The 15,712-nt window shown below is 44.1% G+C and overlaps 1 protein-coding gene across 8 annotated transcripts in view; it reads right to left on the bottom strand.

The window, feature by feature from the left end:
- SNCAIP (synuclein alpha interacting protein) overlaps positions 1–15,712 on the bottom strand; it is a 157,453-nt gene that overhangs the window by 56,276 nt on the left and 85,465 nt on the right. For all 8 annotated transcript variants that reach the window (XM_015072499.3, XM_027076828.2, XM_053220254.1 and 5 more), the window contains one exon: positions 5,949–6,021. In XM_015072499.3, the coding sequence (XP_014927985.1) occupies positions 5,949–6,021 (73 nt within the window). The remainder of the gene's footprint in view (positions 1–5,948; positions 6,022–15,712) is intronic.

The raw sequence follows: 15,712 nt of genomic DNA, 5'->3' as shown, positions 1-15,712 counted from the left end.
TATTTATTTGTTTTTTTAACATTTATTTATTTTTGAGAGACAGAGAGAGACAGAGCATGAGCAGGGGAGGGGCAGACAGAGAGGGAGACAGAATCCGAAGCGGACTCCAGGCTCTGAGCTGTCAGCACAGAGCCAGATGCAGGGTTCGAACTCATGAATCGTGAGATAGTGACCTAGGCAGAAGTCAGACGCTTAATCGACTAAGCCACCCAGGCGTTCCCCCCACCTTTTTTTTTTTTAATTTTAGATAGAGAGAGAAAGAGAGTGCACGCTGAGGAGAGGGGCAGATGGGGAGGGAGAGAGAGAATGGTAAGAGGCTCCATGCTCAGTGTGGAGCCCAATGCAGGGCTCAAGCCTGGGACCCTGGGATCATGACCTGAGCCAGAATAAAGAGTTGGATGCTCAACCTACTGAGCCACCCAGGTGCCATGAAAACCAAATATTTTCTAAGGTACGGTGTTTGTCACAAAATCTGCTCCCAGAGAGGCTAAAACTATAGCAAATGTGCAATGTGTTTAAATATACAACCACAGTGCCTTTTACCAAGTATCTACCAGATTTGAAGTTTAAAAAGAAAGGCTTTCCTTTGCTCCCTATAATGTAAATTGTAGTCCATATTATGTAGGGTTTAAAATTCTTTCAGAATTGGGGCGCTTGGATGACTCAGTCGGTTGAGCGTCCAGACTTCAGCTCAGGTCATGATCTCGTGGTTTGTGAGTTCGAGCCCCACGTCGGGCTCTGTGCTGACAGCTCAGAGCCTGAAGCCTGCTTCAGATTCTGTCTCTCTCTCTCTCTCTCTCTCTCTCTCTCTCTCTCTCTCTCTGTCTGCCCCTCCCCCGCTTACACTCCGTCTGTCTCTGTCAAAAATAAAACAATAAAAAAATTTTAATTTCTCTCAGAGTCTGTTGTCAAACACATCCCAGGGCCATTTATTACTGTTACATAACTGGGTTTTCTCTCCTCGGTGCATTCTCAGTTCTCAGATGCAGAGCAGCATTAATATTTATCTGCCTTCTTTCATGAAAAAATTATCCAATGGGCTTAGCACATGCGTGTTTGGAAAGAATCACAAGACACTGAAAGCACCGTGAATTGAAACCTGTGTGCATTTGAATGTCCAATCAGTTAAAGAAAACTCCAAGTCAATGAAACTGAGTATGTCTGATTTGAACACCATATGTCGACATACATTACTCATCATCTGGAGAAAACCGTACGGCAGAGTTAACACTCACTGCCTTGTGCTGTCCTCTCTTCCTTCATGAGCAGCAGGGATTAAGCGGAGGATACGTGCACATGTTTCACCAATAACTTCATTTCCCAGGTGCAAGTTTTCACACATAACTTCCTTGCTGCTAATCCTTGTTGCACACCAGTAGCCACCCATGGCTCCTGGGATGAAAATTCCTGCTCAGTTGACTCAACTTCATAGGGCTCTGGAATCAGAGCTGGTTTCAAAGGCACCTGCCAGGTCCAGAATTTTGGGAAAATTATTTATGCTCTACGAGCCTCAGTTTCCTCGCCATTAAATTGGGCATAATAATGGTCTCCCCTCAGAGAATTATCCTGAGGACAAATAAGCTGCTTATGGAGGACCTGGGACACTGAACACCTAAGAAATAACTTGGATCTCTCAACAGCACCAAGGAGCTCCAAAGAGAGGCCAAGTCTGTCCTGAAGGGTGCAATTTCTAGTACTTCACCTCCCTCTGACCTTGTTGTGGGACCTTCAGTACCTTCACACGGCTTTTCAAAACTTCTTTTCTTGCAAAAATCTGAAGCTCAGTCACAGTGCAGTGTAACTGATGGAAGATAGTTTGAAATATATTCCTGGCAGAGGAAAGTGTAGATTTCAACAGGAATTGAAGCCCTTGGCTAACAGAAGGGCACCTCTAGGACATGGTCATGCCCATCAGAGAGCTAGTGGAAGTGAGTGGGATGCCGCCCCAAGCCTCTGACAACACTCTGCCATTTGCCTTTCTCAATGCCCACCATGGGGTTGCCCCACGGTCTAGGGATGAAGGGGGGTGGTGAGTGCTAGGCTGTATGTCTCATGCAAGGGCTTCCAAGGCCACCAGCAGGCTCTTCTGATGTTCCAGCTCCTTGAGAGGAAAAGGCAGAAAGGACAGGCATGTGTGTTGTCTCTGCAGCTCACTTGGGAAGGCAGGGGAGTTGGGTGGTGAGTCTTGGCAGGCTGACCATGGGGCTGATAGGCTCTCATCAGACCACACATGGAGCCACCTCAGGGTGCTCCAATTTAAAGGAGGGTGCTGGTAATTTGCAGTCATCCGCGAGACAACAAGAATGAGCAGGACACGCTTAAAACTCTGGAGGGAAACTTCAACCTGGAGAAGACAAGACCCGGAGGGCCTGCCATCTCTAAACCCTTGGCACCTTGTCCAGGAGGGGTGGCCCTTCTCCATGGATCCAAAACAAGAACGAGGACTGAGGGATGGAATTTCAGGGATGCTTATTTGGGCTGAAAGTAAACAATGAGCCTTTATGGATGGGTAGCCTCATGGGACTGTGAGCTCTCTGTCATTCGAATGAGCAGGAAGGATAATGAGGATCCCCATCGATGGGCTTTGGACCACATGATTTTGGTTTTTTGCCTTTTAAAAAACTTTTTATTTGTAAGCCATTAATTTTTCTCATTTGTAAATACATTTATGAAAGTTAAAAAGAATCAGTACAAAGAACACCTGTGTACCTTTTATCCGTATTCATCAACTGTCCACATTTTACTCATTTACTGTATTACCTGCATGTTCACTTGCGCAGTCTCTCAGACCAGATAGGTTTTGGGTTCCTTCTGTTGAGAGTTAGAATTCTACACACCGAGGCTTCTTTCCAAGTCACAAGATTTTAGAAAAATTGAAATCCTGCTGGTGGTGCTTTCCGTAGCACTTAGCATAAAGCCGAAGTCCGCATACGTGATCGATCGATAGAGCCCTACAGAGTCTGACTCTGACCATCTCCCAGACCTCATCTTCATTTCGATCACCCTGCTGCAGCTACTCTGGTTTTCTTTTTCTTCCTCATACATGCGAGGCTCATTCCTGGCATAGGGACTTCGCTATATAGCTCCTCTGCCTTCAACAATCTGCACTGGTTATCTCTGGCCGGGTCTTTTATTAACACTCCCAGACCCTCCCCTCTCCCCTGCCCCACCAAGTGCCCTCCTCCAACTCCTACAAGTTACTCTATCACATTGCTTCATCCCCTCTTACCACTGTGTGAAATGATCTGGTATTAATTCATTTGCTTGCCTTCTTGCCACTCCCCGGAATGTAAACATTGTGAGAACGGGGGCCTTGTCTACATCTTACTTGTTCCCATGTCCTGAGTGTCAATGACAAAAAGTATTCAATTATTTGCTGAATGAATAAATAAAAAGGACAAATGGGTCCGAGAACACCTGGTCAAGAACTTGTTTGTGCAAAAATGGTTTTCAAAAGAGCCTTGATCAGGTGGAGTGTATTCTAAGCGAGGAGAGGTTTGGGGAAGAGTCTCCCCAGAGGCTGCCCCATCCAAAAGAAGGGGTGGACTCTTTTCAGAGGCCAGTGTGCCTTCGACCGCTGTCTGTTTGAAAAGATTACCATAAAGGTAGACGTGTGCAAGGCCTCCTGGAGCCAAATCTTCGTGGGTGGTTGATATGAGCAAGAGTGGAGGGGTATAAGGAGGTGGTACTTCCATATCTGGATACCCTTGGAACTGAGAATGCCTCAATGCTTTAACAAACTAGCTGTGAAAACTCTTTACTATGTTGAGATTCCTTTCAAAGGAGCTCACAGATAATCTACGGTGATGCTACGGATAGATGGATTTTTCTATATGTTCTTTCTCTAGGATCACTCTTGCTCTGGTAGAAAGTAGTTTCGCAGCCTCCCAGTGAGGCCTACATGGGATGCTAGTAAAAGGCCTGAGTCTTGTCCACATGCGTCCATTTCCTGTCAGGTCTAATTACTGCTGAGGACCTTGAGCACTGGGTCTTTGCCCTGGGTGAAGTCTAAAAGCTTCGACACTTGAAACTGGCCTCCTTCTCAACCAGAGCGGAAATATCCAACATCACCTATTGTGCAAGAGGTGGGAAGACACATGACCTGGAGAAAGTGGAGTGAATCAGCCCCAGGAAAAATGATCTTTAACGGCTTACCTCAGTAAGCAAGAATAGCTATTAAACAGAGAAGAGCAGTTCACCACAGTCTATGAGGCAAAAATGCTGATTTTGAAAGTTTTGAAAGGATAATATCCTAAAATTAAATTAATGCCACTAAGTCAAGCTATTTGAGAGGAAGCCTACGCGATGGAAAAAGAACCCACACGAGAGGTACACTTGCTGCTGTTTGAATCTTAGCTCTGCAACTTAACTGCTATGTGGCTGCAGGCAAGATATTTAACTTCTCTGCTGTGCCTCAGTTTACCCACCTATAGCATTGGCATTCTACGTACTCCACCCATGGGGACTTTAGGATTAACAGAGCTAATGTGAGTAAAGGGCTTACAACAGTAGCTAGCACAGAAACAGTAACTTCAGATACCTCACCTAACTCTAATCCTAACACCTGGTAACATTGGCAGAACAAACTTCTTATTTTGTTGACAATCAGTTTGAGGCTGTACGTCATATGGGTGATAAGTCACTGAACCCTAACTTGGACTCAAGTCACTGCCCACAGTCAGCAATCCAACCTTGGAGCCTGGCGATGGCTTGTAAGGAGGCACATCTTTAAAAGCCTCATGGCTAGAGCCTTTGTTGAACCCGCCAGAAACTTGACATTGTTTGAAATTAAAAAGAAAAAGAAAAACCCAAAACTCTGAAGGTAAATGAAGACTTTTATGCGAATGTAGAACTATCGTCTGCATTTCTGACCCAAACATTGAAGTATTACTTTCACTCACACAAAAAACAGAGATAAACAAACCTAGAAAGACTAATTATTTGCCCCATCTCCTCTAAGCAAAGTCTCCAAAGTAAACAAGCCGTCCAGAAGAAAAGTAGATTAGCTTTCGGCAAGTCTTCAGTTAGAAAGGCCTAGAATTCCAGTAGCTATACAGGTAAGGGTCCTCTATGAAACCCGATACACATCATCTGAGGATTATCTGGAACCTTCCATTCCCCATGGTTTTCAGGATCCCAGCTACTATCAGAGGAGGTGAGCGTGGCACGATCAATGGTGGTACCTTAGGGCAATTACTTCCAAATATAATAAACATCCTTTCTTAGTTTAATGCCATTGTATCATTTCCATCAACATCCTTTTTTTTTTTTTTTTCATTTTCGCCCATCATGGAGAGAAAAGGAGAGAAACTTAATTTGATTTACAGAGGGAAAAACAACCCTGAATGTATTTTTTTTTTTTTTTTTTTTTTTTTGGTCAGGGGTGGGGGTGTGTGCAAGGAGAAAAGGTCAACCAGCTGGTTTTCATCTGTACGCCATAATTCTCTGTTTAGTTTACACTATTAAACTCCAAAGCTTTGCTTTAATCTTAACTGTTACAGTATGCCTTCTTGCAGATCCTATCATGTCGCATCCCTGATAGGGTTTCAGATTCTGGCAAAGCACCATCCCCCAAGCTGGTCCTTGCCATATGGGTAGTAAACGCATCCAACATTTTTTCATTGGCGCCTCTATCATTATGTTTTGTCACCAATGGTTTCTCGGGTTTTCAGTAAATTGCCGCGTATACTGTGGTTTGGAGCTGTCGAGATGACGGCCTACGTTGATTTGTAGACAGCCGAGTCCTCATTAGGGCCTCCCTGTCCTGTTAGCCTGTGGAGGGTGACCTAACATCTGTTCGTTGAGGGGGTGTGCGTAGGGGGGTGAAGGGAGAAGCTGTAAAGGAAAGACAGAAGGCAGGGGCAAGTTGTGGGAGGGAGAGGCAGCTTCCTGGAGCCCTCCACTCTCTCAGAGTCAGGAGAAGGAGAGGGATGAGGAGAGGGACCTACCTGATCTGTCTTCGCTTTGCGCATCACATCTTCGGCACAGTTCGGGGATGGTCTTGAGCGACGTCACCGAGTACTGGATGGGAAGCCGGAGGAGAAAGGGAATAAAACAACAATTTAAAACAAGAGCATTGCATTCATTCAAGTGGCCAGAAAAAGCAAAGCACAAGAAGTGACACTTGAGTACGACATGTAGATCCAGAAAAGTCGAATTTTATCCTCAACGGGCTCCTCAGTGATCTGGCAGTGACCCAAGCTCTATCTGTATACATCTAAGCAGATGTACATCAAGAAGGGCTATGTACCCCTGCTTTAACATGCAAAGTGTATCCGGCAGACATTCTCTCTCTTGTTGCTTCTGCGACTTGTGGAAGATGGAAGAATTTTCTGGCCTTGAGGAATTTCCAGAAGGTGTCTGGAATACATGCGTTTTGAGTCCGATTGTGAAGGGCCAAGGGGAGAAGCACCCAGCTTCCTGCAGCGCCCAGCGTAGCCAGGAGCCTCACCTGTGCTGATATTCTCTGGGCTACACCAACGTCCCTCATGTCGCCACTTGCCAGAGGTTTTACTGTGTGGCATCCGTGAGCTCCGTGGGAAACACAGGGGGTGATGTTATAAAGAGCAAGAGGAGGTTGGTTCTCTGTCTGAAAGCTAATCTGTTTTATGTATAGATTAGACCGAACTGAAAGAAACCAGCCCCCGGGATCAACCGGGCACCGACTCAGGGGCCAGCTATCAGGATAACAAATTACGACATAAGGGGGCATAAAACCAGAAGGGCTAAAACAAATGGAAAATCAATAGCTCTGATTTACGGGGGCTCTGTCTGATGCCAATCAATCTTTCTTTAGAGAAGGATGTTTTAAAACAAAATAGATAGGATGAACTATTTCTTTAATCAAAGGACCATCTTCAATCATACATTAACTCATAAAACCCAGCTACCTACAAATATTTGGCTCTGTACCTTTGGGAATACTGTTCTTATGGGAATGAGAATGTGTGATAAAGGACTTCACTCAGAATTTGGGGGGGGGAAATGAGAAAAAAAAACCTTTAATTAATCTGAAAGAAAAATGATCACGGGAAACTCATTAGGATTATTCTAGCGTTACAAGTGAGGAATGTGTAATTAGGGTACATTTGTCAATAAGAAGGTACTCTAGTGAGCTTGATGTTGACAGATGAAGCCAAGGGTCTACATGGAGACCCCCCAGTGCTTTCCACACGATGGCAGGACAGCAAGACCGAGGGAGGGGGCAGTTGTATGTATTGTCAATTTGCCAACCGCATGTCACAAACAAATTAAATCTGCAGGTCTTGCAAGTGAAAAATGAGATCTCAAATGACCAATTAGAGAAATTACTCCTACCTGTCTGATGCAATAACATCCTGTTTATGTTGGCCAGTCCTCAGAGACTACAGGTGCTACTAGTCAATCCACTCACATACTCAGAAAGAGGGAGGGCTGTCTCTTGAACCAAAACTGAACTTCAAGCATTTTTACCCTTTTACAGTATGTTCTTTGGGGGATGGGGGTAACATAGGTACAGAAGGCATTTTTCTTGTTCCTAATAAGGTGCCTTATGTTCCTGGCCAAGTACAAGCTCTCTAAGGAATCCGGTAGCTTCTTGAGACCAGCTGGTACAGGTTAAATAATTACACAGTTTACAATTCAATTAAAACGGGGCCTTTTGTTTCCGCGGCCATGCGCCCCACAAAAGCACCCTTTGGCAAAGTCTCACCCTTGCTCCTTCTGTCTTGTTTTGTTGTTCTCCCAAGGCAAATTTTAGAAAGAGGGAGCTAAAGATGGACTAGTGTTTAAATGGAGTTAATGATAAACTCAATAAGGTTGTTCACGGGGCTTAATGATATGTATTTGATTAAACTGGCTGCGGGGCTTCCTGCATTTTCAGCCACATGCATCCTGACCGCCACCTCTCACCCCAAAGCCGGCTACATCAGAATCTCTGAATTATGGGCTCTACCCCCAGCTCTTCCTACGTGACCTCAAAGATCCTGAGTGTGCGGCAACTTGTAACATAATGACATTTAAGTTCGAGCAGCACAGGCTGCCCGGATGGTGTGGGGACTGAGAACCAGGCAGAGGATGAACCTCGCGGAGCCCCACGCACCGCCTCAACCTGTGTTAACCCGCGGCAGCTCTGTCTCTCCACCCTTGGTGTACAGAAAGTCACTTCTGTGAAGGTATACATCTCAATTCTTTGGGAATAATGACCTTGAAGAAAAAGTCATGTGCTGTGCGTGGTGAGGAAAATTACAAATACAGCCATCTGAGAAAAGGATGACGTGTTGGCCAGACAATCAAAGTTTTGGGGAACCGTAAGAGTATGTGGAATGTCAAATTCAGCGAAGACTCCAATCTACACTGTGAACAAATCTACTATCCTTTATAAAGACACAAGAAACAGAATCAGTTTAGGTATTTGTTTCAGTAAGCACAAACGCTGCTCTCTGGATAGGAGATGAAGCTTAAGAGAATGTTGTACAGTCAGGTCACGAAGGGAAGAGTGGCCGGAGAAACATACAATTCACAAAACCAACATGCGAAAACATTTTCATATTTGCACATTTGGGAATAAGCAAATGACCCAGGAAGTCTCTCTCACATGAGTGCATTGTCCTACCATCTGGGAGCTAAAAGGGAGGGCTCCCCAGCCCTTCATCCCAGTACAAAGGACAGATGGCCTTTTAGAAGGAGCTGTCTGATAGCCAAGCCACCTCATTCTCCGGACAGTGGCCAACTCCCTGGGCAACAACTACTGTCATTTTGGCCCTATCAGAACCAAAGTCCGAAGTGTCTTCCCTGTCTCTTGCTCCCAACCCCAGCCTTTATATTCTGTTCCCTTGATGCCTTTTATCCTTGGGTGATTAGAGAGAGGGGCGTTGCAGATGGTTGTTTCCTGGTTTTATGTCACTCTTGTTCTTTTTCTGAAAATCTTCCAGAGGTTAGTCCCGTAGAAATAGCCTTTGTGATTCAAACTTCCTTTCCAGGTCTCAAGAAAAGCCCCTTCTACAGGTTGACCAGTTGCCTCCACTTCTTCAGTGTGCATGCAGTGTGCATTCAAAGTTTAGTTCCACCTTCTGTACCTTGGCTGGCAAAGCTTTCCTCTGGCCAGGGAAAAGCTGCCTTTCTGCAAGGCCAGCTTGGGCTGTGCTTTCTGCATGAAACCCTGGCTAACTGCTTCAGCCCTAAATGACCTTGCTCTTTACTGCCCTTGGTAAAATACTGCCTTGCCTTGGGCTCTGTTGTTTCCTAGATGTTAGTGTTGGCTCCCACAATTGCCTGAGGGAAAGGATGGTGTCTCTGACTTGCATATATACGTGGCACACAGTGGCTTATTAACTATTCGACTGGAATACCAAGACAAACACACATTTGATGGATCCCCAGCAGAATATTACAGCTTTTCAAAGGAGTTCTTTCATACTTAGGTAGTAAGTGGGCATTTCTTCCATGCTTCCATACTTGCACTCCAATTAACTGGCTTTCTAAAATGCAGATTTGACTAAGGTGCTTCTCTGTTTCACATCCTTCAGTGGCTCTGCACGGACTACAGGGCAAAGCCTCAGCATGGCACAGGAAGCCTTCCATGAGCTCAGACTTCTCTCTTACCATTGTTCACTTCTTTTTTGATTGTGGCAATATGAAATTTCTTAGGGATGCCATATCTGCTGTTCTACCTGTCTATACTGTTAGGCGTGCCATTCCATCGACCTGGAATGCTATTTCACCCAGTTCATTAGGCAAACTTTTTTTAATTTTTCAAGATCGGCCTGGGTATCGCTTCTATAGAATCTTCTTCCACACTCCCAGATGGAAGTAATTCCAGCTTTCAAAATGTGGTGTCTGGACCGGGGGCACAGACACCATCTAGGAAGTTGTTAGGAATTCACAGTCTTGGGCCCCATCCCAGAAACTCTGAGGGTAGAGCCCAGCAATCTGTATTTTTACAAGCCAACTAGATGATTTTGATGCATGCTAACATTTCAGAACAACTGCTTTATATATAATTTAGGCATAAATCCATTACAGAATCCATCCATGATATTTCACCTATATGTTTATGTCACTGCTTTCTCTGCTTCCTGAGGGTGTGGACAATATTGTGTTTATCAAAGATAGTGGGTACTTACTGAACTTGAATAAAATGAATTCCCCTATGTAATCACGATTTTAGTGGCAATAATAAAAATAGTAATAGTAATAGTTAATAGTTATATAGCACTCATCTTCCTAAAAAATCCCTCATTATTACAAGTCTATCCATGAAATTATGGTATATTTAAAAGAAAAAAACACACCTCTAATAGATTAACAGTATGGGTACTGGCTGATGCCTTAGCCTTCTGTATAAAGAACAATGGATCTGGACCCAGAAGATGCAGATTCAAGCCCCAGTTCTGGTATTTGTTTAGTTTTTAAATGTTTGTTTATTTTTGAGACAGAGAGCAACGGCACACAAGCAGGGGAGTGGAAGAGAGAGGAGGAAACAGAGGATACAAAGTGGGGTCTGAGCTAGAGCCCCATGGGGCGCTCGAATTCATGAACTGCGAGATCATGACGTGAGCTGAAGTCAGATGCTTAACTGACTGACCCCGCCAGGTGCCCCAAGTTCTGGTATTTATTAACTGAGGTTCTGGACAAACTAGTCATTTCATATCTCTGGGGTTTGCTTTCTTTATTTATAGAACACAGATAATCATATGTGGATAATACAAGTGAAGTCAGTTTACAAGGCGTGAAACGATGTTGAATGTTTTTGTCTCTTCTCCCTAACCTGTTTTCCACCTGTGCACACAGCCCTTCCCTCATCATCTTCATTGCCCTCCTGACTTTGAAGCTCAGTTGATCCAGATGTGGGAATTTAAGAGACAGAAGACGGGGTTGAGCTGGGACTGGAAAGGAGAGCCCAGCCTGTCCCAGCACATTATTTAACTTCTCTTTGGTCTTTCCTCCTTTATGAGAGTCCATGACCAAGGGCCGACACTGAAACATTCCTTTGCGAACTCGAGTTGATATGACACAAGACAATCCTACACATCCCTGCCTGAGCCAGTCAATTTTGTCACTCAGCCATGCAAAACAGTTTGAGCGTGCATGGGATTCATAACAGTGCATGATTTCTACACCAAGCCATAAGGATCTCTGACCATCCTAGATATTGTTCAAGACTGAAAGGCTTTGGCCCTTACTCCTGAAAGCTGGAGCCAGTTGGGTGAACATGCAGACATTACTCAAGCGGTAATGAGCCACAGGGAAAGAATAAAAGAACTAAAATCCCAAACACCTTTTGAAGCTAGAGACTTTTAAACAGCTAAGGTCTCATTAAGTTTCCAAAAGAAACAATTAAGCCAGTCATCCAAACAACCATCCTGAAATTCATGATTTCTCACAAAGCTTTCCAAAATTCGGGCAGGCATCTCAATACACACCCAGTGAAAGAGCAACCGTGTGTGCACGCAAAGCTGGCAGTGAAAGCAGACACACCCTGAAGCGAGGTTTTCAGAAATGTAGTATTTTCCTGAAGTCTGGAACTCCTCTCCAGTGGCCTGCCCTTCCAATTGAGGAAGGTGTGTCCTGACTTCATGCCTTCCCCACAGAGGATGTGGCATTAACAGTCCACCCCTTCGCCACTAGCCCTCCACTTGTGCTCACGTCTCTTCCCCTCCCATCCCTTCAGGTCTCTGGCTCTGCCATCATCCCTCGTCCCTCCATCTTGTCAGTCGCCCTCTCGACATCAGCTCTCTCCTCTGACAAACAAGCAGCTCTGCCACCTGAAGACATGCTGCCTCCTCAGTGAATCATGGCCTTTCTTGCTCTTATGTTCACTGCCATCTTTTTTTCAAGAATTGCTGTGGTTCTCTTCTCTCCTCCCTCATCTCTTACATTTGCTCTTCTAGCCACCACAACATGGCTTCTGTTCACTACCCCCAAAGGCCCTGCTCTTACTATGGCCTCCAATGGGTCTTGACTGGAAAATCCAACCATTCTCTTTTTTATCATGACCCAATCCCTGCTATTTACCCCTTGCTTCTTTAAATTCATTAGATACCTCTCTCCCTTTTAAGATCCCTTAGCATTCCTCCTGTACTTCTGAAAACGATTTCCCAGTCTCTTTCACAGAAGCCTCTTTTCCCTCGTCCCATGTGGGACATACTTCCACGCAGTTCAGTTCTTGGAATGTTATTCCTTACACATTCCATGTTTCACAGGTGGCCATACAGACGCCCACAGTCTCAACAACCATCTCTACATAGTACAAATACTGGCGATCTACATTTTCATACATTCATCCCAGACGGCTTTAAATACATTTCCTTCTACCATTTAGGCTTTGTGAAAGAAAATTATTACAAATGATCCTCTTTTCAAATGCATTTGATTTTTGTTCTTGTTCCTTGTTTCTATTCTATCGAGAGGGTTTTTTTTTAATTAATAATAATCAAATTCTTGGGGTGCCTGGCTGGCTCAGTCAGTTAAGTGTCCTACTTCATGGTTGGCCCTGCATCAGGCTCTGTGCTGACAGCTCGGAGCCTGGAGCCTGCTTCAGATTCTGCGTCTCCTTCGCTCTCTGCCCCTCCCCCACTCACGCTCTGTCTCTCTCTCTTTCTCTCAAAAACAAATAAACATTAAAAAAAATTTTTAAAAATAATCAAATTATTTTACGCTAAGACATATTTTGTAGCTGGTATTTGGGAAAACTCAGTAACTGTTTTGCCCATTTTAAGAGTTTACCACATACAGCATTATATTGCTCATATGTGTAGTTAGGCAAAAGATGAAGGTCCACATTGGCAAGTGTGGTGAGATATCACAGCAATGAGTGGTCCCCCTTTGTGAGGACAAGTGATCATGGATGAGAAGAGACCTCAATGAACTGAGCCAACCACAGGTAACCAACAAGCCCAGCAGCAGTCATTTTCAACACAGGGGTTACATATATGGTTTCTGCAGCCAGACCGTCCATGTTATATCCTGGCTTCACCATTTTCCAGATAATTCATATTAGTTACTTAACCTCTGCCTACCAGTTTCTTTGCCTGTAAAGCAGGGTAATAACGGTGCTTATATCAAGAGCATGCTGTGAAGACTATGAATTTAATAATGTAAAACATAGGTAAGAGTGTCTGATACATACTAAGTGTTCAATAAATGTTAGCCATTACTTACATTAACAAGTATACAAAATGAGCATGTGGAAGTGAAGCCAAAGCAACGGCAACTATTGAGGCAAAAATTCCAAGTCACAAAAAAATTACAAAAGAAATTTAACTTGCAGTAGGACCCAGGGCTGGCTATAATACTTGTTCAGCCTCAGTGATGGTCTAGTTTCAATTGTGAGCCAATTATCAATCACCACAAAAATATAAAGGCCGTCAAGAACAGAGTTTGATATGGTAATTAAATCTGACCTTCTATGGATTCAACTGGACATTTCATAATATGCTCAATTATTATTAAAGGGTCCTGGAAACTCTAAGAACATAGATCCGGTCTGTGTCATTCACCCGAGCTTAGAAGTGCTCTTGGAACACTGTAACTGTTTAATACATGTTGTTGAGTAGATTACCACTAAATCTAGTACATAAAAGGTAAATAGTTTGTGTGAATAATCTGCATTGTCAATCTAATATGTGCTATAACTCATAAGCAAGATAAGACATTTTAGGGCTATCTGCAGAGTAAGAGAAGAGCAAAAGAAAAAATCTGGCAGTTGTTCATTCTTGGAAATCATTCTATCTATAAGGCTGCTCTCCACATTCTCAGGAAGGGGTATGGAATCCAAGATGTTGAGTCTGGGTCCCCAGGTTCTGGTCTTGGGCTCTTATACTACCTATGGGACATGAACACATCGTTCATCTTGTCTGGACTAGATTATTCCTAATTCCTTTCCTGGTAGGTGTTACCGAAACAAGAGAACACAGACGACGCAGGATAGTAGAACAAGGCATGAGGTTTTTGATAATGGGCACCACAGGAGAAAGGAGTGAAAGGTAATGTAGACTTGAATACAAGACATTTGCAGAAAGAACATGTGAACACCCGATAAAAGTCGATCATACTGGGACACGCTAAGAAGATAAGAGCAGGCAACCAGGCAACTGCTAGGAAGGGCAGGGCTGATGGGACAGTGAAGAAGGGACGGAGGTGGCCAGAGGCCATGTGAGAATCTTGGCAACCTTGTAGGGGAGCACACAAGAAAGTATATTAGGATCTCGCTCAGGTAGATTTCTTGCTAGAGAGGAGGGGCAAGCCAGGTTCTCTTTACATTGATTAGCTTTACACTCCTTTTCACTCCTAAACTCAAGGCAAAACTTATATTCTTGATCCAATCAACTCTCTGCTTGAGTCCACTTGATAAGCTCTATGTGCCCTTTCTTGGGGCCTCCCACCACAGCACACGGCTTTGTGGAAACATAATGAAATCTCGGAAGTGTCAGTGGATTGCATTGAGTAAAAAGTGGTGCACACAAACCAGACAGGGGCAGGCATTCTAGTGCAAGGTTGGAAAAATGTGAGAATCCACTAAGAGGAGACTTGTTTACCAGAAGAAGTTATTTTCCTACCACACTGTGGCTCAGTCACTCAAGGAAAATGAATCCATATCATTCTGTGCTATTAGTCTAGGCTTCAAGGGCTTGGGTCAAAGGTTAGAGTGAGGTGGAACAGCATTTATTCATTATGTTCTCATGTGGCTTGCACAAAAAATAGACTGTCAAGAAAATGTCATCTTTCACCCATTGTAGTCACAATGGTACAGAAAGGTGGCAAAGCTTCCTGAGGAGGAACAGAGTGTGTCCTCACTTCTGTCTGTGTGCATGTGCGGGAGTATATTTACATGTATATGTGTATGTCCATACTCACACACAGGTATGCAAATAGGTATGTGTGTATTATATAAATATGTGGGCATGTATTTGCACACATACATATATAAAATCTCGTATTTTCTCCATAAAGTCCAGGGCAATAGGTAGAGATGATAATTATCATGTTACAGATGGGAAAGCAGACATGCAGTAAAATTAAGAGGTTTGCCTACATTCTCTTTCACTCGTTTTATTTTATTTGGAATATATACCAACCCCATTACTTCCAAGCAGCTATTTGCAACTGCATCAGTACCAACGGAGGATAGTGATGGCATTTTATGGACTGGTCCGGAGTCTCTACTCCACCAGGTCGCTCAGAAGGGGAAGAGTAACGTGGTCACATAGTTCTGTATTTAAATCCTGACCCTGCCACTTACTTATCCATAATGTTGTGAAAGCCATACACCTTCTCGAAGGGTCAATTTTTTTTTTCATGTGCCAGACTGGGTATTGAAACAGGGCCTGCCCCACAGAGTTGATAGGAGTCTTTAACAAGACCCCTGACTCACAGAGTGGAGCGTGGTACATGGCAGAGCCCGTGTCTCAGGGCTGGGAGGGATGCTCCTCACGAGATCTACAGTTCGGCCTCTGCTTTGTTTTGTTCTGTGTATAATATACTATCTGGAAGAACAGCAAATTGGCCTTTCTTTTTTTTTCTTAATTTTTTAATGTTTATTTATTTTTGAGACACACACACACACACACACACACACACACAGTATGAGCAGGGGAGGGGCAGAGAAAGAGGGACACGCTGAATCCGAAGCAGGCTCCAGGCTCTGAGCTGTCAGCACAGAGCCCGATGTGGGGCTCGAACTCATGAACTTTGAGATGGTGACCTGAGCTGACGTCGGACACTTAACCGACTG

The sequence above is a fragment of the Acinonyx jubatus genome, chromosome A1 (assembly GCF_027475565.1).
Source record: "Acinonyx jubatus isolate Ajub_Pintada_27869175 chromosome A1, VMU_Ajub_asm_v1.0, whole genome shotgun sequence".
Classification (NCBI taxonomy): Eukaryota; Metazoa; Chordata; class Mammalia; order Carnivora; family Felidae; genus Acinonyx; species Acinonyx jubatus.
Note: the sequence above shows the minus strand (reverse complement) of the source record. Positions and strands in the feature narration are given on the sequence as shown.